This window comes from Pezoporus flaviventris, unplaced genomic scaffold (assembly GCF_033815535.1).
Source record: "Pezoporus flaviventris isolate CSIRO_AGI_PZ_B2104156 unplaced genomic scaffold, CSIRO_AGI_Pfla_v1 ptg000014l, whole genome shotgun sequence".
In the NCBI taxonomy this organism is placed as follows: Eukaryota; Metazoa; Chordata; class Aves; order Psittaciformes; family Psittacidae; genus Pezoporus; species Pezoporus flaviventris.
The window spans coordinates 1,763,289-1,790,256 of record NW_026892562.1 but is presented as its reverse complement, the minus strand read 5'-3'; the positions used below and the strand labels follow the sequence as shown (position 1 = coordinate 1,790,256).

The 26,968-nt window shown below is 41.2% G+C and overlaps 1 protein-coding gene across 5 annotated transcripts in view; it reads right to left on the bottom strand.

Annotated features, from left to right (window-relative positions):
* Positions 1–15,976: 15,976 nt before the first annotated feature.
* Positions 15,977–26,968, bottom strand: part of ANO1 (anoctamin 1) — an 83,012-nt gene continuing 72,020 nt past the window's right edge. For all 5 annotated transcript variants that reach the window (XM_061453101.1, XM_061453097.1, XM_061453098.1 and 2 more), the window contains 6 exons: positions 26,678–26,823; positions 24,247–24,399; positions 22,112–22,164; positions 20,621–20,805; positions 18,727–18,832; positions 15,977–17,954 (listed from right to left, as the gene is read on the bottom strand). In XM_061453101.1, the coding sequence (XP_061309085.1) occupies positions 17,694–17,954; positions 18,727–18,832; positions 20,621–20,805; positions 22,112–22,164; positions 24,247–24,399; positions 26,678–26,823 (904 nt within the window). In that variant the 3' untranslated portion in view covers positions 15,977–17,693. The remainder of the gene's footprint in view (positions 17,955–18,726; positions 18,833–20,620; positions 20,806–22,111; positions 22,165–24,246; positions 24,400–26,677; positions 26,824–26,968) is intronic.

The window sequence follows — 26,968 nt, the reverse complement described above, 5'->3', positions numbered from 1 at the left end:
TGTACCTTTTAGTTTGTGACCATCGGCCCCATTGTCCCAGCATCGGAGTAACCAGGTGATGATGTGCTCCCCTGGTTGACGGGTAAAATCTTTTCGCATATTCCTCAGCTCGGTTGAGGTCCGAGGTCGAGAAGTTACCTCTTCTTCTTCTTCTTCGTCATGTGATGATGACTCCTGATCAGATTCTGGACCGGGTGGTGAATTCATTGGTTCTTCATCTCGCTTCACCCTTTTTTCCTCCTTTTTGCTTGTTCTCTTGCGTACAGGGGCAACCGATATTGGTACGAATTGGTCCTCTGGTTTGGCTGCAGTGATTATCACTGTGGTTTGAGTAGCGACTGTACTTGTTGCTGGGGGTGGTGCAGCTGCTGTGCTTGGAGCTGGGGTAACCGCGCTGTCTGTTGCAGTTGAAGTTTGAGCAGCTGCTGTACTTGCCACTGGGGTAGCTGCGCAGTTCATTGCAGCCAAAGTTTGAGTAGCAACTGTCACTTTGCCCTCAAATCCGCCGACATTCTTTTCCTTTTGAAGGTGCTGGATAGTGTTGAACAAGGCCCTGTAAGCATAGGCCAAGCCCCAGCACGTTGCCATGATTTGTCCATCTCTGGTATGGCCAGAATGACCACACACCTCATTTAAGTGTTTTACTAATTCTTCTGGATTTTGCAGTTGTTCGGTAGTGAAATTCCAAAGTACTGGAGGGGCCCACTGACCTAGATACTTGCCCATACTATCCCACACACCCTGCCACTCATGGCTGTCCAGCCTCGGGGAAAATCTCTCGGTCCTCCTACATCGTCGTTTGACTCCAGACAAGACCCAAACCTGAATCTGCTTAACTCTTGAAATCAGTAGTGGGCAAAACACACTCTGTATGCGTGTTAGCATGGTGATTCGCATCACCATCAGCAAACAAGTCTCAACAGCATTAAAAGGCCATTCAAAAACTTCAAAACTCTCAAATGTAAATGGTCTGGGGGGACGACTAGGAGGGTAAAAGGATGTCTCCTTCACAGGTTGAGCACCTGAGAAGGAGAAAAAAGATGTGTAATTGCTAAGCACCTCCATCATATACCTCCCAAAGTATAAAGGTGGTGACCACACTGGGAACATAAGCCAGATCAGTTTCATGATCAATGATTCTATTGTATTACAAGTCATTACCATAAACTACAATGGGATAAAAACCTTAGCCCAAGCCCCACACTTGAAAAACACTAATACAGCCAATACCGGATGGACGTAAGATATGATATACTGAAACTGTGAGATCAAGAGGAACAACCTTGAGAGCCAATAAATCAGCATTGTGACGAGTGACTATCAATCCAGTCAGATCTGTTCTTATCTCAACCCCTCGTGCCCCACGTTGGGCGCCAAAAAGAACTGTCGTGGTTTAAACCCAGTCAGGTAACTTGTTCACTCACTCCCAGTGAGTGGTGCCGAGGTGACAACAACCAAGGTCCGTGTCCGTCTCCCCCCCCCCTGCACCGGGGCTCTCCCCTTCCCCGCTCCCGGAGGAACGGGGAGGAGGATCGAGAGAGTGCAACTCCTACGGGTTGAGACAAGAACAGTCCAGCAACAAATCACCACCGCTACTATCAGCTAAAACAATGATAAGGGAAAATAACAAGAGAAGAGAATACGATACTACCGGCCAAGAAAGCGAGTTCCACCCGGAAGCTCCTGTCCTTCCGGGTAACTCCCAGTTACCCCCCACCCCGGGCATGACGTGCTGTGGTATGGAATACCTCCCCGGCTAGCCCGGGTCAGGCGCCCCGTCTCTGCTTCCTCACAGCCTCCCCTCCTCCCTGGCAGAGCATGAGCCTCGCAGAGTCCTTGGTCAGGGTAAACATCACTTAGCAACAACCGAAAACATCGGCTTCACCAACACTGTTCTCAAACTAGAAGTCAAAACACAGCACTGCACCAGTTAACACAAAGAAAAAAAAAAAAACATGACTGCTACTGCTGAACCCAGGACATTAGCCCAAACCATCCTGTGATTCTGTGATTCTATGATTCTGTGGTGGGTTAATCACTTTTAGGTTTAAAGTTAAGCCTTCGTCCTTTTCAGTTAACACTTTTCAGTTAAACCTGGCTATCCTTACATATCGGTTTTGAAGCTTCTTGCTGAAATGAGTTCATGGAAAAGCTTGAATCAAATTTGAAGAAGCTGTTGGATAAATTACTAGTAGCACTCATTCAACTTTTACTTATGTAATGCACTTTCATCGTAAGTTTCGATGAAAACTTATTTTAGTTTTGATAATTAATGGTTTTTAAGAAAACATTAATAATGGTTTTATCCATTAATTATTTATTCTTTTTCTTATGTGGCTATATCAAAGATAGCTCTGTCTGCAGCAGAAAATCAAACATCATTTTGCAATTCAAAGCCTTTATAGGCTAGAGAGCTGCTACTATATAATGCTTTTAATCCAGTAAACCCCTGTGGTTTTGTTCTCGTTTTAATTTTACAGTCATGAGAGTCTCATGCTGACCTCATTAAAGGCTATACCTGCACTAACAATTCTAAGCACTAAATTCAGTTCTGTTACAGAAGCACTGGCAGTACATTGTTGTTCTCTGTGGTAGCAGTGCTACCCTAATGTCTCCTCTGAGTCAGAGGCGTCAAGTAAGTGTAGGCAAACCATCTGCACCAGGTCTTCATGCAGCAGTTCATCATGTTAGTATAGGCATGCGGGATACTTCTTAAATTGTGCTAAAGAAGCACAAATCAGATAGGTAGTAAAATTTATTAACAGATTGCTTTTACATTTTTTAGGTTCCAGTATATTGCTTGAGGGTTGCAGGTGTATATTTGACAGCTTTGTCTAGCACTGCAAGGCAAAACAGCAGGAAAACTCCTCTTTTCCTCTCCTTGAAAGCAGAAGAGGTAAGTATTGTTCAGGAATTCTGATTTTTCTACTTGAATCTACCAAAATAATCATTGACACAGATGAATGGGCTGCAGTCTGTTGTAAGTATGCAAACAGATTAAGGGAATAACACTGCTAATATTGCAAATGGATCTTATCTGATGCTGCATTTTGCCATCTAAGATCCTACAATCCCAGACTGGTTTGGGTTGAAAGGGACCTTAAAGCTCATCCAGTCCCAAACACCTGCCATGGGCAGGGATACCTCACACTAGACCAGGTTACTCCAAGCCCCATCCGAACTGGCCTTAAACACATCTTTTATTTTCTGCTGTTAGCTCCTCACTGCATCCCCATATATTTGGCTTTTAACTGGGCTCTGTTTTTGTTATGAGGGGAAATTTTCATATACTGGGGAGAGGAGGTTTAGTGGGAAGTACATTGGAACATTAAAAGCAACTACTGTAAAACTGCCAGAAGCCTAAAAACAGTTGTAATGAAAACTCAGAAGTGTACACACTTTTCACTATTGTTGTAGTGATTTACTGGGAAAAGCAGTCAGTTTAATTTTACAACTTCAACAAATGTAGTTGGCATAATTTAAAGCTACTGGAATAGTTGTTCAGTGGTGTTTCTTCTTTTACAGAACAATATCGAAGTGGCTGCATTGAAAATAACTGATAACACTAATGTCCTAATCAAGGCAAGTCCTCACATTGGGTAGGAGTAAGATAACACAGTAGAGCAACCTATGCAGAAGAAAGGAACAGATTAATAGATTTTAACAAGGTTGTGCTGTGGTATTAAGTTAGTCGGGGGTAGCCAGCTCAGAGTTGCTGCTGCTTTCCTGTTTCTGAAGAGACATGGATCTCCTGTTCATGAAAGCAGCTTAGCTTTTGCTGCTGCAGCTCTTGGGAGGGTGTCACTGCCTTGTTTTGCAGTATTAGTTGAATGTCTCTGGAGAAGGACACTCCACAACCCTCAAGGCAGCCTGTTCCAGTGCCACCCTCAATGTAAAAAGTTCTTCGTCATGTTGAGGTGAAACTTCTTGTGTTTTAGTTTATGGCCACTTCTCCTCATCCTGTTGCTGGGCACCACTGAAAAGAGTCTGGCATCATCCTCCGGCCACCTGCCTTTGAGATACTGATCTGCACTGATTAGGTCCCCTCTCAGCTCCTTCGGTCTCTCCTCAAAAGAGAGATAGATGCTCCAGACCCCTGATCATCCCTGTGGCCCTCACTGGAACCTCTCCAGTAGCTCCTTGTCTGTCTCATACTGAGAAGCCGGCAGAGGTGGCCTCACCAGGGTCGAGTAGAGGGGGAGGAATCACCTCCTTCTGAGTACTGCCACACTCCTTCCAATGCACGCCAGGACGTTCTTGTCCCTCCTGGCAGCAAGGGCACACAAAGGCCATATCAAAGCCATGCTCCCAAAAAGGCAGGATTCCTGTGATGTCCCTCACTGGCAGCCGTTCATGAAAACGGCTTCTCCCCTCCCTGTGCGGCTTCTGCTTCCTCTGGAAACAAGGGCTTGCAGCTTGGTCTTTGTTCCTTTTGGTCATGACATGAAATAACTCCTGACCTTTAAAAGGGAATGAATGGAGAAAAAATTCAGTCCCTGTGTTCTAAAGGCACTTTTTATGCAAGGTGAAAGCTTGTGAGCTTTATCTTAAATGGGACAGTTTGAATTCATCCCGTTGTTCTGTAGGTCCCCAAGGTCAGAAAAAACTAATTCGTTTTCCTCACAGCAGGTGTAGGTAGATCAGTGATTTCCTTGTTCCTCTGTGGCCACTGGCATGTTGATTCCCCAAGCTACCCCATTTCTAAATTGTTTCCAGTACAGCCTTTAGTTTATTATTATTGCAACACACAAATACACCTATGGTCCTGATCATTAAATATTGCCATGTCAGATACATGAGCTTAAGTGTTACCTCCTGCATCTCCTTCTCCAGGCTCTCATTCCAACATGAAGAGAAACTCCTACTTCCAAAACATCTGTAAAAGTCCAACAGGCACAAGCATTAGCAGTATTTTCTTAGATTTTTAACCAGATAATCCCAAAATTGACAATAAATTCCACCAGCCTCCTTTCTCCTCTTTATGTTGCTCATCCAGGAAAGATGACAGAGCACCTTACCATGCCAACCTGAAAAAGCAGCCAGCATGCATATTAACTTGCAGTCTCTTAGGTAAAGTATTAAACCTGTTTAAAAGAGAGAGTGTTGTTTAGTCTATAAATGCTGTAAATTGGAGGGAATTCACCTATTGCAGGGTAAAATGTGAGAGGAGTTGGCACTAAACTTGAGCTGGGGTGAGATGTGCCTGAGTTGAGAGCTGTGTTTTCTTTCTGAATATACTTTGAAGTGAAGTGTTAAGCACATTAATAAAAAGGGTAGTATGATGCCAAGGAGAAATATATTTGCAGTGTGTAGATTAATTTAGAAAGCAGATCTAAGATTTAGTAAGAACGTAAGAAGTACAAATGAATCCAGTTAAATAAAATCTAATTTTAATTTGGCCAAGGAAGGTGACTCTACAAAACAGGAGGAGCCAAATCACTTAGCACATAGCTTGTGACTGGGGTTGGCAGCCAAATTCAGAGACAAATCTACATGAAGGAAGTATAAATAAATCAGTGTAATTTATAGCTTTATTCTCCACCCCTTGACATGCAATTGAATGCAACATCAGCTGAGATTTTAATAGGTCCATACAACTTCAGTGGTCAGATGCAGCACTGATGTATGAGGAAGGGTGAAAGAAATTCCATACATCGGTGTAATTCTAATGGTGTCAGTATTAGTAACAAGCGTGGAGATAAAATACGCAAATCATCATTTAAATAAGATATAAATCATCACTTAAATGCTTTTAAAGTCACTCTTAATGCCTGGCATCATGATTTAGTAGTCCCTTTTATTATGTCTGAATTGGACTTGTTAACTCTGACACATTGACAGCTGAAAATATCCAAGCAACTTGCTTTCCTCCAGTTATTTCCTTTGAAAGCAGTTTGAGAGGCTTTAACAAAGCAAGTATTTGCCAAGGTCAACAGATCATAACTTCTGCACGTCAGAATCAAACTATATAGAAATGATTTATTAGACCAGCTCAGATTTCAGTGGAGATTTCCCAGAAATTTAAGTACTGTGAGTGATCCGGTTCCTAACCAAAGAATTGGTTTCTTGATGCAAGACTATTTCCTGCAAAATACTGCAGAGGGAGCTCGAAGCCTAGGAGTGTTCATACCGAGCCTTTTGCCTTCGTGTTCTCCTGTGAAAGAAGCAGGGGAAAGAGGGCAAAGAACAGCTTCATTTCTGCAGAGCTCTCGGTGAGGTCACCAGGACATTCAGGCCACAAACACCTATTTGGAGACTGTGGACAGGAAACAGTGAAACTGCCCATAGCAGGGCCTGTGCATTGCCAGGGGGCATAAATATATCTGGGGTGGCTGAAAGGTTGCTTGGGAGGGTTCAAGACTGCTTTAAAAAGCTGTATATTAATTCATGTGCCTTGAATAGTCGATGATTTGGTAAAATGTACATGGCTGTATTAAACCACAGGTGACCACGATAACAGCTGACAACAGGCTGAGAGAGCTGTATTTGTTCAGTCTTGAGAAGAGAAGGCTCTGGGGAGACCTTAGAGCAGCTTCCAGTGCCTAAAGGGGCTACAAGAAACCTGGAGAGGGGCTTTGGACAAGGGTTTGTAGGGACAGGACAAGGGGGAATGGCTTTAACCTGACCGAGGGGAGACTGAGCTGAGCTCTTAGGCAGAAGTTCTTCCCTGTGAGGGTGCTGAGGTGCTGGCACAGGTTGCCCAGAGTGGCTGTGGCTGCCCCGTCCCTGGCAGTGGTCAAGGCCAGGTTGGACAGGGCTTGGAGCAACCTGGTCTAGTGGAAGGTGTCCCTGCCCATAGCAGGGAGTTGGAACCGAGGGAGCTTTAAGGTCCCTTCCAATCCAAACCAGTCTGGGATTCTATGATTCTGTGATAAGTTTGCATGGAAACTTCAGCAGGTGCTTTGTGTTTTCCAGCCAAGGCAGCCTGCATTTCTGGTTGGCCCTTCTTCGCTCTAGCATCAAACTCTGTTCTGCTGTGGGGCTGTGGAGATGTCTTTGTTTCTGCAACTGCTGCAATCCCTTTGATGTAGTTTGATTTTCTATTAGGGCACATTAACAAGTATATGAGTTGCTAAATCTACCTTTGATGACTGTTTTTCTCTGTTTCTCTCAACTTAATATTTTTCTGTAAATATTAATAGCTTGCTTTCTTTTTTCAGCCAGCCCCTCTTCTCCAACATGGGTTATGCTTGCAGCCCGCTGTTCACACACCACAGCTAGTTTTAATCCAGCAATTTCAGATGCTGATTGCAACAGAGCTACTTCAGCACAGTACATGGTGTGCTCAAATCAGAGATGGTAACACAGATACTCAAAGTAATCTCTTTTCTGAGGCCCACAGCAAGGTTAGAGTAAGTTTCCAGTGTTAATACCTGTATTTTTCTTGTTTGCTTTTGTTCTGAGCTATGTACCTACTTCTTCATACCTACTTTGCTTACCTTTGATATGTTTAAAGCTTAAGTTTGTTATGTTTGTAAATTTGATATGTTTAAAGCTTAAATTGAACCACTCTTAATTCACTCCAGTTGCATGAGGTTAAAGCTCTGCTCTGGGTTTGTCAAGTGCAAAGGATGTGCTTCTGTAGGGTCTCCTGTCTAGTTTCACATAGCAGAGAGAGGTGAAAGACTCAATGGATATTCAGGTGTTCTATCAGGTTGGACAGAGCCTTGGGTGACATGGTCTAGTGGACGACGTCCCTGTCCGTGGCCAGGGGCTGGAACTACATGATTTTAAGTTCCTTTCCAACCCAAACCATTCTGTGATTGCCTCTTGACAGTCTTGACGGTGTAATTTCTTTAAATAATATGTCGGATGAAGAGGTAAGTCAATAGGTGTCTTCAGAGGTGGAAGCTGGAATCAAGTCAAGGAGAGCTTGCCGGTCTACTGCTCTTTCTTTACAAGCTGCTTAGTGATACTTAACAGATCAGCTGGGCTGATTAAGGGGGAAGTCAAATTGTCAAAGGAGGACTTGCTGCTTCTTTTAGTAAGTGGAAGGAAAGGGGGAAACATCCATACAGTGGACATGGCATCAAAATTGAAGGCATTTCATTATAATAAGAGCAATCTGATGCAAGCCCTGTGGATGGACAGCATGTTGGTTTCCAAAGCCCTGCAGCTAGAGAGGGGGGTACTCTTGCCCTTTTGAGTAATAAAAAACATGATGGGGTGCAGTTTCTAGTCACCCAAGTCCATAGAAACTAGAGTATTTGAAGCTAAGTGTTTTTTAATGAAGCCACCTGGATAACATTTCTAACTTCATCAGACAAATCTATACTAAAGAACCCAGGGAGGATTTAAAACTCCCATCCCTGGCAGTTCTGAGACACAGGTTGGACAAGCTCCTTGACATAGACTAGACCTCTTTTATCCTGTCTCAGTGCTAAGAAATTGTTTCTCTTTTGAGGTCCAATCAATTGTACACTTCTTTGATTATAACTGATGTTTTCTTCTCAAGGAAATTAGGAATCTTGCTTTCTTTTTCACTCCTCCAGTGAATAAACTGATTTTCTTAAAATTGGTTAATGCACTTATCCAGTGTCTCTCATAGATTGTTTGCAAACTCCTAAAATGCATGTTTTCAGCAAAGACAGCTTTTTTTGTTGTGAATTAACTGATCTATCCATGTTTCTTTTATCAGATATTACCTCTCTGTTGCTATAGCACAGAAGGAACTGCTCTAGCAAAGAAGTTAAAGTTGTGAAGAGACTTAGTATTCTAGGAGAAAACTGTGACAAAAGAGCCTATAAGAAATGTCAAATTCTTGTGGGTTGAAAGGGAGGAAATTAGAAGCAGAGTGTGGGAAAAGTAAATAAGTATTGAAAAGAAAGTGAACTTCTGCATGAATAGGTTGTATACAGAGAAAAGATCTAGCCAGGTAATAACAACAAGCAATAAGCTGTTAACAGATGCTTGAACTTAATATTGAAACAGAAGTGTTGATATAATTCTGTTGATACAGGTCTGTTGTATTATTGTTGGCAGAAGAAATCAGTTTAACCTTAGGGGAAGGGTGAAAATTGTGGACTTTTTTTATTTTTTCCAGTTAAAACCTCTGACTTGACTTTCTACCTATTTTTGTAGCGAATTTTCATCATACCATGTAAGTATGAAATCGTTCAGAACAACATTTCACATGCCAGTAAAGCTGTGTGTATACATTAGACCAGCACATTTCATTCTTCTAAACCATATTTATTACTGAAGCTCTGCAACATCAATATAGCACTTGGAAAACCAGAAGAACAGAGAAAACAGAAAACAACGGTTGTCTGCACAGGAATGCTGTTGTGAAATAAGCCTCCCCAAACAGCAGTGAATGGTCATTAGATCTCTTTTGAGTCATAGAATCATAAAACAGTTTGGATTGGAAGGAATGAATCAATTCTATCCAGTTGCAGCGCCCTGCCACAGGCAGGGACACCTTCCACTAGACTAGGTTGCTTCAAGCCCTGTCCAACCTGGCCTTGAACACTGCCAGGGATGGGGCAGCCACAGCTTCTCTGGGCAACCTGTGCCAGTGCCTCACCACCCTCACAGGGAAGAACTTTTTCTGGCCCTTTCTATCTCTATTCTATTCAGTCCCTGCTGAAACTAGTCTAAGTTGACATGGGAAGAGCATTGGAAGTGTCCATTCTCTGAGGGTTACCTTAGAATCACTGTGTGAGGCAGGTGTTCTGAGCAATTTCCTCCTGAAGATAAGCCTATGGCAGAGTATGACCCAGGGATATGAAGTCTTGTGTTAACTTATGCCGAGGAATCTCCACATGCCTGTCTTCTGCTGTGCCATAACAGAACCCCACAGAGATACTAGCATGGGTCTGAAGGCAAAATACCTCACTTAGAATGAGGAAGAGCCACTGGACTTAGGTCATTTGTGCGTCCAACACTCCCTCTGGCCCATTGACTCTCAAACCCATTGTTGGGATCGTGCCCCATGGTGCAGTGGTGGGCTCTCTGACTGGCTGAGAATGAAGTCAACGAAAATAGAGGAAGTTTCTATTCACCCAGGCAAAGAATCCAGTGGTTCTTATTCCAGGCTTGAAAGGTTCCTTATTTGTTCTTTATTTTCCTGAGCTGCTGTATTGCTAGTTCCCAAGCCCAGTAAAAACATGAAAAGGTAAATACTTACCATGTTAAGTTTTATTTTATTGGTTAGAAAATAAATGGAGGTGTTCTTCTTCAGTCTTCTTTGCATTGGAAAATACAATATTCAGAGCAGCTATAAAAAAGATTAGAATAACTTAATATTAATTACATGACATGGTCTAGTGTGAGATGTCCCTGCCCATGGCAGAGGGGTTGGATTTAGATGATCTTAATGTCCTTTCCAACCCAAACCAGTCTGGGATTCTATGATTTTGCAGAACGTGGGTAGTTTTTGCACTAGCTTGCACCATTTGGAAGTGTTTCTTCCAAGCATGAAAATATTCCTATACCACAGGACTAGATCCTCCCAAACAAGGCAAGGGGTTTTTCGCCTTTCCTCACCAACTACAGAAGCACTTTCAGTTAGAAAAGGAAAGGCAGGGATTTATTTTTTATATCTGTGAATATTCCAGCATTAATCTCTTCTGTATTAACAGACTCTGCTTTGGACCTGGTCATTATCATGAAAGTGATATGAAAAATGTAATCTTTTCCCAGCTATGTCTTTGCAGCCAGACTTTTTTCAGACCAGAGAATATCCTGGTCTCTAAATGTCTTCCACGGTTACTAAATTTTTGCTTTAATAAACATAAAGGAATAAACGTGGTCATACTTGCTTGATTTCATGAATCATGGAATGGTTTGGGTTGGAAGGGACCTTAAGGCTCATTCAGTTCCAATCCCCTGCTAATCGACCAGGTTGCTCCAAGTCCTGTCCAACTTGGCTTTGAAGACTGCCAGAGATGGCATTTCTGAGTTAAACTTAGCTCATTACAGTGACTAGAGGTAATGACAAACCAAGAGGGTAAGGGATACATTTCCTTAAAACAAGTATTACCCTAGATATCTGTGATTGTCAGTGAAATCACCCATTTGAGGAAAGATCAGTGGTTATCTGTTCTTCCCCTTAGGCATGTGCCAATACAGTATTTTCCATATGTCATTATCTCTCTATCATTGAAGTTGGAAGGTGTAAGGGTTTCTTTCCAATTCAATTAGGTAGGGAGTGCCTTGTCTGTTTGAACACAGTACCGTTATTATCCAGAGCCCTCATTTCCTTTTGAAATATAAATAGTTTTCTGCAAGCAGTCAGTGACACAGGATATGAGTAGGTTAGTTACTCATGAGGGATTTAGGTATAATAAATAAAAAAGCAAATCTGATTTCGTCATCCCTTTTCCTTGATTCTTCGGGGGGAAATATGTTTTTCCGCTCTCTAAAGAAACACTTTCATTTGAGCTAGTGTTGTAGTTAGAACCAGATGTGAGTTAGTCTTAAGCCACCATTTGGAATTCGTTTTCATACACAAACATAAGGGAAACTTGTTCCCAGAGATGAAAAGTCTCTTACTGAGAGAAGATTGGATTAATATAATATGACATATAGCATTTATGTATTTTCCTTCTGGTCTGCATACTTGACAAGTAAGGAAGGCCATATTGGATGGGGCCTTGAGCAACCTGGTCTAGTGTGAGGTGTCCTTGCCTGTGGCAGAGGTTTGGAACTAGATGAGCTTTAAGGTCCTTTCCAACCCAAACCATTCTGTGATTATATGATTCTTTAAGTTACAAACACAACAGCTTTATTAGCTTTATGCTAGCAAGAGCTAACATAACTGTATATGGTGAGGGGAGTATGGGTATATGTATTGTAAAACACTACCCAAGCAGAACCTAAGTTTAAGATAGCCAAAAAGGGCATACCAGAAGCATCCTGGTGAAGATGAGAGAATGCTAATGTCCACAAGACGATTGGGACCTAGCCAAGTAGAGAAAAGGTGAAGAGGACAACCTGAGGAAGACTTCTTACTTCATCTGAGGAAGACTCCTTCATCAGGGCGACCACCAGAGGGGGCTGCGCAAGCGCAAAAGAGGCTGATGTCGTAATAGACTGATGTAGCAATCCTTGATGCGTATGTATTAGTCAATGATGAAATCTGTGTTGAATATGTATTAGTTACGAAATTTTTAGTGTATAAATTGTGAACGCAATGTGATGGGAGACGGAACCAGATTTGGGTGCATACCCCTGGTTCCCAGCACCTCAATAAAAGCATCTCATATAACCATCCCGGTGGTTATGTGTTTGTCTCGACGCTGACAAACTGAATCTCAGTTTTACTTCTTTTCCTCTTTGAAGACATGAAGATGACGTAACTGACCACATTTACTCTCAGGACTTCCACTGTTCCTTCCCTGCTCCCAACTCCCTCCCACTCCCAAGGGTGCCCGAGTGGAGTAAAATTCTTCAATAGATCTAGGAGTGTGGCCCAGAACCCACCAGACTGCAGAGCTGCTGACCTGGGAGGCCATGCAGGAGACTTGGAATAGTCTTAGCCTGCTAAGATTCAGTACTCTCCCACTTGATGGTGACTACTTGCAATTACCTACCTTCTTTACGTACAGATGTCTTTTGAAGATTAACAGTAAGAAGTGCAAGCTGCTCATCCAATTACATGCTTCTACCAGGACAGATGGGAATTCCATGCTTGTGAGCACTGTGCCACAATGATGGTTCAAAGCAGACAGCACAGGCAGATCAACCACATGCCTGCACATCACCTTTGGGGCTTAAGAACCAAAAGCCTTGTGCCAACTGGGAACCAACTTCAATGTTGGAAGCTGTGTGAGAGCTTATAAGTTGTTCTGATCAATGTTTAAAAGAAGTGTATCCTAGAGGAACCATTTAGTTTTGATTGCCTAGGATCTTATTATTTGCAGTTTAGTACATCACTGGGGAAGGCACAGTCACCAAGCCCTTACTGATGTCAGTCTTCTCACTTTTACTCTTCATTTCCTTCCAATGGAAGTGTTCAAGGCCAGACTGGAGAGGGCTTGAAGCAACCTGGTCTAGAGGAAGGTTTCCCTGCCCAGGACAGTTCCAACCCTTCCTGGCAGGGGGTTGGAACTGGACGAGCTTTAAGGTCTCTTCCCACCCCAACCATTCTATGATTCTATGACCAAAGCCTTCCATCTTCCACCTGAACACAGTATCAACAAAAACCTCAGCAAAAGCCATCTAATGACCTGATGATATTCCTTTCTCTATCTGCACCTTTTCCCTAGCCTCCATTCTTATATTTGAAGTAGAGAAGATGAACACTCTTTTTTTCATTTAGAAGTAAAACCAAGGAATAACCTTTCCTTTTGCTCTAAGGAAGGTGTCTTAATACCCACACTTAACTCTTGCTCTGAAAAATGGATTTGTTACACTGTTAAGCTTGTTCAGCACAAGAATTCCTCTAAATATTTTGATTCTTTTTCTCATGAGCATCCATATGGATACATTTCCCATTTGGGCATGACTTTTTTCCCCCACAGAAAAATGAAAGCTGTAACCTCAAAACTTTCAAATTTGTGGAATGAAGTTCACATGACTGTATCATGCCTTAGATTTTCTGAGTCATTTACCTCATGGGAAGTAGCACAACTTCCTTGCTGCTTGCACAACTCAGGTGAATGAATGTATTTTGGCTTTACCTGACACTTTCGCTTATAAAAGTAACCAAGCTTCACAAATTCTTATTGTAACTTATCAAGAAGCAATGCTTAGTCTCACGTAAGGTGCACTGCAGTCAAGGGGAATCAAAAGAAATACTTTCTTTGGCTTCAGGTGGCCTTGACTCAGGTGGCATGCATGGTATTATTAAGGAAGGAGCTTAAAATTACAAAGAAGCCACATTAGTAGCTTCTTCTTCACAAAAGGCCTGCTGGGCTTAAAAAAAGAAGGAGGTTAAAGAAAGAACGTTTTTCTGTGCTGTACTAAAAATGGCATATTGTGTTTGGTCATGGAATAAATAGTACTCAAATGTGCAAAGAATTGAAGAAGAGTTTGAATGGAATCCATATAAATTTTAAGACAGTTTCTTCAGTGGCAAAAAAGGGGAAAAAAATGTTGCTTTCTCTGAAAACTTCATAGGAAAATATAAATGCACTCGAGTGATCTACGGGACTTCAGGAGAGTTCAGATTCCTGAGGTGGTAAGATGAAAAGTATCTAATTTTATTATTGCTTATTGGAAATCACAGCAGCCAAAAAGATCATTAACAGCTCAGGACCAGAGAGCATGGAGGATTTAAAAATAGAATAGTGTCTGTGCCTTGACGTGAGACTTATTCACCCTTAAGCTATTTAAGACTGCAAAATATTTGTAAGACAGTATCTTAGAAACACAATGACATAGAAATCCAGAACATTCAGACTCATACCCACCCTATTGTGCTGACAGGATGATTTCCTAATACCTAATGAACCCCTAGCTACTATTTTGTCTTCAAGAACTGACAAAACAAAACCAGTTACCAACTAGGCAGAGATTTACCTGCTTCTGGTTTTCATATCCACTACCTCGAAACAGAATTCTCACTTCTAACTAAATTTTGTTAGTTAGAGCATTAATATTTTTCTGGTTAAAAGGGGAGAATTGGTATGAAGCCACATTAAATGGGAGAAGGAGAGAAAATTGGAAAGGACAGGCCAGGTTCTGAGCGCAGCTTTACTTGTGCAGGTCCCACAAGGCAATAAAGGTGTGACATACACAGTGGAGCCCTTCTGCTTCCTCAGTCACTTCCCTTCAGAGCTGAATTCAGCAAGACGCAGCAGAAGGAATCCCCAAGTTTAATTCCTTCAGTTTTACCATTTCATTCGTAAGAGTGAATGCATTTTTCAGTTTAAATGAGCAAACCAAACAGCATCCCTCCTTGTTGCAAGCCCATTTCAAATGCCTTACTGAAAGTTCTTACATGTTAGATCCTGCTTAGTGCCTAAAACTAAAATCAGAAGCAAATTAAAGCTCCCAGGGTAAAATCAATCAGCTAATATTCAGTGTTTAGGTCAGTGCTGGCAGCTCTCCCATTTTAGGTGGGATTCACTTCATCCCAAAGTGAGAATCTAAAGCAGCCCAAACACAAGATCTACCTTGGATGTTGTGGGGAAGATGTCTGGAAATGAAGTAGTCGGTACCTGCAGATCTCAGTTATGGCCTCTGCCTTCCAAGTACACAAACGGCATCATAGATGCAGTCTGGAGCAAACTGCAGCATGAATTCCTGCATTTCTCGAACAGTACTCAGTTGCGTGTTCAGATCCCAAGGAGGACTGGGAACAGAACCTGTCCCACAGAAGAAACTCGTGCATATTTATTTCAAATAAGCATTCAAAGGAAAAAACAAAACAAACCCACAAAAAAAAACAAAAAACCACCACAAAGCACACAAACAACAAAAACCCCCAAACAAACTAAACCAGAATTTATATATATTTGCTTTTCTTAAAAAATGATTCCATGAAAGTTTTATAGTTCTCCAAGTAGTAATACAGGGGTTTTATATATACAAAATTCCATTTCGAACAATTTACTGTACAAAAGAAAGTATAAGCAACTGTTAATATTTCATGATTTCAGCAAATAAGGAACAATTATGATAAGTATGTGTTCAGGATATAGTTCCACCATTTACAGGAATGTCAGTATTAAGTCGGGAATACTTTTGGATAAGTATTTACAGATAAAATCCCCTTTGAGGCGGTTCCCCAAAGATTTCTCTTCTGAATAGGTAGTTCACATTTGGCTTTCTTCTGGATCGTTTGGGTTCCAAGGAATGAGAGGAAGAACATGGATGTACAGACAGAATTCTGCTTGATCTATTCCCACTCACAGTCCTGTTGCAGTCAGTGGGCCTGAACTAGTAAATACTACCAGGAGTAATGCTTGTGTGAATAGACCAGGCAAGATTTGTCCCTACAGTTGTAAGCTATCAAATTTACAAATCAAAGTTACAAATTTTTAAAATAGTGGCATTCCTGCAGGTCAAAGTATAACAGAAACAAGAGTTAACAAAATATAAGCCCTTTATTAATAAAAATCTTTGGTTGGATCAATATCTTAAATAAGCTTCAAGAATACTTGGTTAATACCATTTTCTTTCTTCCACACAATTACTCTTCTGGTACCTTCTTTGGACAGACTATAGAAATATATCAAGTTTATCACATACTTTAAAACAAATAAATAGATTAAAAGCTAAATATGGCATTTTTCTTTTTTGAAGTTCTAGCATTTATCTTTAAATTAGTTTGGCAAAGAAAAAAAGGAAAGGAAAAGGGAAACAACTAACTTCTCTTGAAAACAGTCTTTTGATGTTTGGTTTTGTAACAAACCATACAGTAGTTAGACTTTAAAGGAATCTTTCATTTTTGTTTTATTTTTCAGTTTGATATTTGTAATGTAAGCGCCATGGACAAAACAAAGCAATAAAAGAGAGGAGGTTAATTGCACCAATATTATTTGGAAGTGCAGTTTTGTCATTTGACAAAGCAAAACTGAAATGTCCTATGCTTCAAGAGGTGTATTGCTGGGATTTAGCTAGGCATTTTAAGTAAGGACTTTAGACTTCTACTTTAAGGAAGCTCCTTGTACAAAAGACAGAGTATTTTAAGACAAAAGAAAAGTCCTGTGACTAACTGACGGTCTGGTCCTATAGCCATAGTGCAGGCAAAACTTCCATTGAGGACAGTAAATGGGACGTGGTTTGGATTTACCCCTCTGGCACAGCCTCCTTGAAGTGCCATTCAACAGCAGAACGTCTGCAGGAACAACTGGCTGTGAAAACCTCTTCTGCAGAGGATAGAGGGCTACAGACAAAAGCCTGGCTGAGAAAGGGATGTGCTAAACTAATGGGAAAAGGGAATTTCCTCAGCAACACCAGTGTCTGAGTACTAGGCAGGGCTCTCTACATGTGCTAATTAATTCAGGGCATTTAACCAAATGCTCTGTGATCATCTACCTTCTGGGAGGATCTCCAGGGTTGTGCTGCTGCTGCCTGGCCGTAAGCAAGGAGCTGCTGGGGTTCTGCAGACACACAGCTGAGGCAACTTCATACCCACATCAGCCCTGCACTGGTAAGAAAGAACTTTTCCAGGTTCATTTTTCTGATGTTTCTGAAAAGACCAGTACCCTGGTGCTTGTTTCACACCTCCAGGGTCACACTCAGATGTCTGCCAGCAGAGCTACAGCCTGACAGGGAAAGCATGTCAGTCTGATAGGCTTTACATGGTGTCTGTCCTGCCAAAAGGAATACTAGGGCACACTCTAAAGCTGATTTTGCATACACTTTATGGAGTTATCCCATAGACCTTCAAGCCTGGGATTTCAAAATTTTTTTAAATATTTTAAATTACTAGTATTATCACTTAAATTACTAGTATTATGACTTAAAAGTTACCTTTAATTAGTTAATTAATAGGCTAAGGTCAGATTCTCAGAGAATATCAAGACATACTAAGTACCTGCATTTCTTAACACACACCACCATCAATAGTGTTATTAAAAATTCCCTGCATTGCTGCTTGTGCAAAAGAAAAAAAACACATTATCAGAAAAAGACTGTGGTCCTCCATGTTTGTAAGAAGAGCTTTTCTCACAAAGATGGGAGTAAAATGGCAGCACATCCTTCAACATGCACCAGGTTGTCCATTAATCAAGTCCTGCTCCAAATGCAATGGCTTGTGTATCAGTGGAATGCCCTGACATACTCAATTCCCTCCTCTTCTAGACATCAAGAGGGTATGAATGGCAGGAGGACAAGCTTCCACTGTGGCTCCTGGAGAGTCTGGGGCTGTGATTGTTACAGTTTTCACCTTTTTTCTTGTCCTTGTCTTTCCAGGTTTCTAGCAACTGCAGCTTCCCTTGCTCTTCTCTCATGAAGACCTCCACCATGAGAACTTTCTCCTTATGAATCTGCTGACTAATGTCCTTGGGAATGTCTGGGATAATCCAGTCAACAAATTCACTCATAAACATGACCAAGTTCTGAAAATGAAATTGTGAGAACATGTCAGCAAGATCAAATGAAAGGATGACTGTAGGGGAAGGGGCCATTCTCAGTGTACTTATGAAGGCAGAATAAAGAAAGAACAGTGTTTGAGTTGGGTTCAACTGCATGTCACAAGCCTGATACCAAGCCAAATTCACCTCTACTCCTTGCTAGAAGTAGAGAAAAATGGCAGACACAGATCTCTTGTTTTATGTACAAATACTGTCACAATCACCTAGAAATCCAGTAGAATACTGCCATTGATACATGCCCTAAAAGTTTCACATCGGAAGGACAGAAGCAAACAGCAAGAAGTAAAATGATGCAAGTTAGTAAAATACATTCCAATGAAATGTTCCTTATTTAAAAACTCTAACTTCGGAAATTTTGGACATTTAATTTCTTGGCTAGGTTTAGAAATTATTTGGGATGAAACTGATGCTGCTTCAGTGAATTTGTTGTTGCTCCCCTGGAGAAATTGGTGGGATCTAATCAATATTAGCCTTGTGCTTTGCTGCTTACTAAGGTTATTCTGTTGCTTCTGCATCAAACCGGTTCAGGGATTCTCTGGGGGTTACTTTTTCCACTGAGGATATAACTGGCTCTGCATGGGTGAAGAGGGTGAATAAGGATGGGCAGCTGAGAAAGAAGATCATTATTTTTTTTGACCTAATAGCTTATTTCCAAAGGTGGCTTGCCTTATGCAGCTAAAGAAATAGTATAACTCTTTTTCTTTCTCAGATAGAAAGTACCTGCAGTACAACCTACCTGGAAAACTATCACAAATGCTAATCTTGCTGCTAGGACAGCCCAGAAATCCTTTGAAATGTCATACTTGTTTTCAGACCAGGGGGGTTCTCGATAATCTTTGTATCTGCAAAACAAGACTCAGTAAATCAGTGATGTCATTCAGAAATTTTAGCACTATAAGGAATTAATACCAAAGGGTTGAACAGGAAATCAAGCCTTCTAAAAAAAAGTTCACTACTACAGTATGAGACATTATTAACCTCTTAACAACTGAAAGCCTCCCACAAGCTTTACTCCAAATTAAAGGTCTTCCATCTTACTACCCTCTGATTAGTACACATAATACCAATTCTGCATAAAGACGAAGTAAATTACACAGTTAGATAATTTATTTTAAGATTGGTAAAACCCAAGCCAACCTATATTTATAAGACTAATTTTAAAGACACAAATACTGATCTCAGATCCATGGGGTGTGTTATACTATGTAGTATTCTCCTTGCTCATGATCAGCTCATGTTTGCCATATAGACAGAAGATGAGTATTTTGCCTTAGCTGTTGCTCACAGAAAATCTATGAGCTCATCAACAGTAACTTGTTAGAAACGGGACCAAGAAAAACCACACTAAACTTGAATCACAGCATGATTCCTATGTTGAAGCAATTAGGGTTCTATGATTTCAAATTATTTAAAAGTCCATAGAATATAAAGGAAATGATGAGATGGGAAAGAGTCTAGGAGTAGAAAGCAAATAAAACTGGCATTTTTGTACTGGACTTCTATTCCATAAATTCTGTGCTAAAAATATGTTTGCAACCTTATTTATCCTGTGGCTGAGATGACCAGGACAAAATAAAAGGAAGCAAAGCTAGTCAGCTTTCTCTTTTTTCCTCCTTGAAATGTCTCTTCCCTCCTTGTTTTCCTCTTCTTCACCTCCTTTATCCCCCTTTCAGTTTTGCTGGCCTAAGTGCTTTCACTGTTATATTACAAGGGCCTGTAGGGACAGGAAAAGGAGGAATGGCTTTAAGCTGAAAATGGGAAGATTGAGATGAGCTCTTAGGCGGTTATTCCCTGTGAGGGTGTTGAGGCGCTGGCACAGGTTGCCCAGAGAAGCTGTGGCTGCCCCATCCCTGGCAGTGTTCAAGGCCAGGTTGGACGGGGCTTGGAGCAACCTGGTCTAGTGGAAGGTGTCCCTGCCCGTGGCAGGGGGTTGGAACTGGATGAGCTTTAAGGTCCCTTCCAACACAAACCAGTCTGGGATTCTATTATTTGGCTTTGGTCCCCAATTCTAAATGTTAAAATATTTGTTTTGAAGGTAATGCATATGCAAGGAAGCTTAGACAAAGTGTGTGTTTCAGCACTGACCTAGACTGCTTCCTAAGCCAAACTATGTGACAATAATTTCCTTTAAAAATGAAAAGAATATGTAGATATTGTTACAGGCATGCAGATTTCCTGTACAACAACAATTTAAATAGGTCTTAAGTTCCAGTGGAGAAAAGGATGCTATTAATCTCATCAGGAATTGTTACAGAAACATCATATCAACAGCATGTGGTATGACAACATGACATCAGAGTAACATCGTTTTCTTCCCTTAAAGCATCACTGTACTCTTTATCATAATTTATCTCTTTTCTTGAAAAAAGGAATACATAAGAAAAATCATTGCATGGACAAACACTGACTTGAACAACTCTAAGCCCTGTTTCCCAAAATAAGCAGGTTTTGTGGTTGCTTAATATGTAAGTGAAAATGTTCAAGGCAATGGATCCATCTGATAGAAAAGGCTACCAAGGTGCTAAAAAGGTCTTGAAAATACAAGGGACCTGCCCCAAGAATGTAGAAATTTGTCCCATTCTTAGTCAACTGTGAAAATACTTAACATTAGTTATCATTCAAGAGAGTACCTGCATATCTGAACCTCGTAGCCAAGATCCATGGGGTCATTGGGAGCTGTTCCTGCTTGAAAATCGCTGACATTAAAAGAAGACAGTGTATGGTTCACGAAGCCATGCATGGTGCCATTCTCACTGTACATATACAGGTACACGAGGCGTGGAATGAAGTCGGATGTGAATGAGATCACAAATGCCTAAGCCATAAGAGTAAAGAGTGAGCGCAACATTCAGGCAGTGGTTAAGTTCATAATATCCTCAAGTATGTCTTGTCCAAACAAACTCATGCAACTCAGGGACTGCTTTAGTAAACAAAGGGGGAGATTCCGGCCAACGGGGTCCTAAAAATGGAGTATTCACTGATGCAACAAGGTAGGATCTATTGCTTACTTTTTTTAGTTGCAGAATATTAGGTGGAATAGCTCCATGTTGACTGAGATTCCTACCTGGATAACAACTTGGACTCTGCAGAGAATGAAGCGGCCATACTCCCAAGCACCAGAGGAGAGCAAAATATGGCACTACATAAGCCACAGCTTGTCCCTGATGCATTGTATAAGGTCCAACTGATTGATTTCCAAGTAATTTTGTGTTCCGCAAACAACCAGCAGTGAAGTGACTCTTTAAATTCTCACTGCATTGTAAAATCAGGTATGTATTTCAACTCCATCAAGAGAAAAGGATGAGCAGGCTGAGCCCAGTTTTATATTAATAGTCCCCAAAACTGCATTGTATTTTGTGATTTAAAAAGGCTTTCTAAAAATGTGCTACAGAAAATGCAAGAGAACCAGTTCAGCTGAGCTCTTCAGGACTTTAGCCCTTCTTGTCATTCTTATGAAACATTCTCACTGGTATTAATCTCATGTACATGTGGAACAAACACAGTACAAAACATTTTACTTCTTTTACAATAAAGAGGCGTAGTACATAGATCAAAGAGGGGAAAAATAACACTGGATAATGACAAAGAGAGACTACAAGGAGGAAAAGAAAAAAAAAACAAAAAAAAAGGAGACATTATTTCCAAAAGAAAAGAGAGGAAATGGTAAAGACAAATGAGGGCAGTCTGCCAAATAACCAAAAGAATGGTTTGGTCATTGCACAACAGACACCTGTGAGCAAAATGAAGGGATTTCTAGTCTGGGTAATGGTGGAAAAGCCATAAGGGCACATGGAGACGTGGCTATAAGGCCCTACACGGCCCCTGTTTTTCTGTGTCTCAAATATGTTTTCAACTTGTCATTCATCTTTTCTTGTTTCAATTAATGAAACTGATGATGATCATCGTGGATGTCTATTCATATAGAATATTAGGTAAGTACATACATTAATATATTAAAGTGAGCTAAAATTTTCTAAGGGCTGGGATGTTCTAATATTTCAGAAAATATTTAAATCTACTTTCTCTTGATTTTAAGGGATTTACACTGAAATAAAACTACTAGAGCAGAATGGAAAAGCAGGCCTATTGAGTTAAAATGTTATTCATGCCAAATTACTTACATTTATGATGACGGCAAGCTTTCCAATACCTCTGAGGATATTATACCAGATTCCTGAGGAAGGAGACAAACATGTAAATGCTATTCCAGTCACTAAATTGTGATAAATTACTTTTTTAGTTAACAGTGTTAGGAGCACTTAAGACTGTGCCAAACTAGCGTTATATTTTAAATTAAAAGCAGAACAAATTATAAGAGATTAATTTGACAACCTGTAGGCAAAGGGAGCCCAACTCTGTCAATGTTTAGGCACCTATTTTTTGAGGTCTTAAGTTAAAAACTTCTTTGTGGAAGAGGGAGGCAAGTGTAAGACAGAGGAATGCCTGCATAGGTAGAAAAGAAAAACATCAGGAAATCTCATTCACACTTTTCAAATGCCTGAGGAGAAGAAAGCTACAGACAGGGAGCTGGAACTTTCATACACATGGTGCAGAACATACTGATTTACCAGCTTTAAAGATCTACCTGAATCTGTGTCTACACCTTCTCATCACTCTTGATCCTAGCTCAGTTTTGAGAAAGCAAAGCTCCAGTGGAGCCACTTGATGGGATTTTTCCAGTTGCATCTGGAAACCCCACAGGTACGGCTTTCCTGAGCATGGGCTCTGTGCAGACAAAATGTAATACCAACCAACCCTATGCTGAATCAGGTTCAACCCCTCCAGATTTAGCCTGAGAATGATGCATGAAGTACCCCAGCTCTGACCCATCCCCCTCTGGAGATCCCACTCCTCATGGAAAAGCTTCTTGATGAAGAAATACAGGGCTGCTACAAGATCCCTGTGGTTACAGTGCTGACGAGCCACTCTCCTATTCTGGGTCTGAAGAGGAAGAAAGATGTAGGAGGCTTTACACAGGGAGATATCCCTGTAAGACTCCTCCAGCCTGGCCAAATCATTTGCTTGAAAACTAACTGGTCTCCTGGCACAGCAGACAAGCCAGCCTGGACAGAACTGAAGGTCAGAAGTACAGAACTGAACTTCAGGAAAAGATATTACAGTAGCAGTGGAAACAGAGATAGATCTGTGTTTGCTGCCAGTGGTTGCCCACTGCGTTGAGCAGGTGGGACTTTCTCCCTTTCCTAATTTTTCCTGATTCTGCTGATGCCTGCCCTAAAAGCTTGTCTGGTATGTCTGTGACCATCTTACAGTCTCTGACTTCAGATCGTCTCTGAAAGAAGTGGGCTTCTTTCACCCACAAGATCAGGATTGAATTGCACCCTCTCAAAACCAAAAGAAAAACCTCAAAACCCCTACCACAACCATAAAACCAACAACACCCTGCCTAAAACGTCTCACCAGCAACCTTCACATACATCATCAAGCTGAGCCAGCCACAAAACACCCCCAAAAAAATGTGGTAAAGGCAACAGCATGCTAAAATGCATTGTGTTCTTCAGCTCTAGGATGATCTGAAGGCACAAGGATGAGCCCAGGGAAAATCTCTGCTTCCACAACTGGAATAAACACTGAGTTTGGTAACAGATCATGAACTCCACTGCTCTGGCTGAGTGGTCCTGTAACATGAACAATTACTTGAATGACCTTTTTAATGATAAGTAACCAATGCTTGGGAGAAATAGGTTCCTCATTACACACACCCATAGCTGTTACCCCCCATAGTAGGGGGAGGATTGGCCTGGTGTCGCCATACTGCTGCAGAGCCCAGTCCCACCTAAATTCACTGAAGCTTTCAGCTTAACCCTTCCAACGTTAATGCTGTGTAGGTTTGAAGGGATACATTTACCCACAGACTTCTGAGTCTTCTCTCATTCCCAAGGGTATTTCTCCAGGCTAACTCCAGAATTATTAAATGCAGGAATTTTTACTTCTGCAAGAAAACTGCGTGGCCAGGAAGGATTGTTGATGTGCAGAGCCAAGTGAGATATTTAACTATTGCATTGATCATTTTGATTTGAAAAATGATATTGTTTACTTAATAAAATATTCGAGCTCTGGTGTTTCTATTTTAAAAGTAAATCCTTGATAAGTTATGACAGTTCACAGTTAAAGTGCAGTCTAATGTTTTGAATTTTCCTATAAATATCTTCCTGTTAATGAAACTAACTCAGTGTAATAATATCCTGCCATCCATCCAGGAATAAACAAAGGGATAACAATAGCAATGTGTGCTTACCTATATCCTTTGCTCTGACTGCTACCGGTCTCCTCAGCTCAGTAACAAACTTTTTTGCATCTAGACGGATTTCAATTATGTTGTTCAACAAAGCAAACAAAGGTGCCAATGGGAAGGATGCAACAAACAAAGTCACAAACCCAAACTGAATAACTAGAAAGAAAAAGAAACCATTTCATTAGCTGTGTTCAATATTTATCAAATTGCATCATCCCATCAGTGCCATCCCATTAAATTCTAACAAGATGACATGTGCTGTGAAACTAAATCCCATTTTTGGCATCAGGCAGGGTTTGCCTGACTGCTGTTTCATTTGGGCACCAAAGGGCCAGTTGCCCCTCTTACAAAAGAGAAGATAAATTAATCAGAATCATAGAATCACTTAATCACAGAATCAACCAGGAAAAGACCTTTAAGATCAAGTCCAACCATTCCCCAGCACTGCCAAGGCCACCATGAAACCATGGCACTAATGGTCTCATTGCACAGTTTGTGAACACCTCCAGTGACTCCACCACTGCCCTGGGCAGCCTGTTCCAATGCCTGAACACCCTCTCAGGGAAGAAATTGTTCCTAATCTCCAGTCTAAACCTCCCCTGGCACAGCTTGAGGCCATTTCCTCTTGTCCTGTCACTTGTTATTTGGGAGCAGAGACCAGCCCCCTCCTGGCTCTATCCTCCTTTCGGGTAGCTGTAGAGAGTGAGCCTTCTCTTCTCCAGACTAAACCCCCCAGGGCCCTCAGCCATTCCTCACCACACTTGGGCTTCAGGCCCTTCACCAGCTCCATTGCCCTTCTCTAGCTCCATTGCCCTTCTCTAGCTCCATTGCCCTTCTCTAGCTCCATTGCCCTTCTCTGGACCTGCTCCAGCACCTCAATATCATGGATAAAGAAACTCCTAAACTAAATTTGCCATCAGTGAGACTGGCACAGGAGTGATCTGAAGGAGTGGGAATATGGCAGCAACTGTGTGAGCTCTATAGAAATGTGCCATACTCCACCCAGCAGGTTTTTAGCACTCATTCCCACTGGAAGCTTCATCTTCTGAAGTATAGAAACTTGCAGGCTTCAAAAGGGACGTGACTGATTCTCTGCCTTTATTGGGAATAATTTGCTTCCTACAACCTGGGGTCATACTTGCTTTTGTCTGATGAGGACATGACAATGATATCATACTCACCCTGATACTGTCAGTGCTCCACCTTTCTCTTCCTCTGTTACTTCTAAATGCTGATCTCAGTAACTGCATCTTTTCATATTTTTAGGAACTGACAGCATGACCTTGTAGCTTGTACTGTGAAATTTCAGTCTGTTTCCCCTACTCTGAACATCAAGGTCATCAGCTATTCTAATTTGCCTCTGCATTTACTGGAAATGCAAATTTTTGGTGTTATTTTACTTCATTACCCTTCACCACTGTTTTGCTTAGTCATTTCTTAAAATACTAAATAAAGTTGCTCTTTTAAGAAAGATCCTTCAGGAATGCTGGATACTGTAGCAAACAGCATTATAGAATCATGGAATCACAGAATCAACTAGGTTGGAAATGATCTTTAAGATCATCAAGTCCACTGTCAAGACCACCACTAAACCATGTCACTAAGGGCATTATGTTGAGCAGTTCTCAGCCTTTCCAAGATTAAAAGTAGGAAAAAAAATAGAGTTATGCAGCAACACAGAGCTGATATCCAGTGCTTAAATTTCATATCACTCACTAAACATAACATGTTATTTTAAAAATCCCAATTGTATGTGATGTGTTAAGTACAACCTCGCCTACAGGCACTTATCCCTAAGAAGATTTAGTCCAGATTTCATTAAAAAGAAACAATCCTGTGTGACAATATGCAGTGGAAATTATCAAATCTGAATTAAGTAACTTATTTCCAATGCAGGGTGCAACTGATGAGAAAGTGACAATCTCAAGTTTATGCCATTTAATCATTTGCATTTGAAACTTGACAGTGATATATCACATGGCTTGAGAGAAAGTATCTAAACAGGGGAAGTTCAGCTTAGATCTTAGGCAGAAGTTCTTCCCTGTGAGGGTGGTGAGGCCCTGGCACAGGTTGCCCAGAGAAGCTGTGGCTGCCCCATCCCTGGCAGTGTTCAAGGCCAGGTTGGACGGGCTTGGAGCAACCTGGTCTAGCGGAAGGTGTCCCTGCCCATGGCAGGGGATTGAAATTAGATGAGATTTGAGGTCCCTTCCAACCCAAACCAGTCTGTGATTCTGTGACAATATGCTGCCAAATTCATCCATGAAGCAGCCAGTGGTTGGCTTAAACATGCTACAGTCCGAGACTATATACTTCAATAATTAAGTTATGCCTCATATCTAATGTCCCCTTTATCTACAATTCAACAACCTCAGCTCTCCATCACAGTTTGTCAGAATAATTGTGGTTTAAAATGCCTTCTTCTCATCCCACTCACTCATTTCCATATACTCAGGGGTAAGTCCAGCAAAAGGCTCCAGGTTATAGTCCACTTCATAGCGCTGCTTTTTTTTAATGTGCTCTTCATGGTCTAAAGAATGCTGACGCTTTAACTTCATGTAGCGTATAAATTTCTTCATTTTTCTGGGGGAAAAGGGAAGGATTTCATTAGCATGCCCTTGGGGGCACAGTGCCTATTTTGCAGCTATTTTACATTAGCAGACATAATGAGCTTCATACCTATTTTCATAAACACTGTGCAAGAGCAGAGTACAAGTCAAGGGGCAGT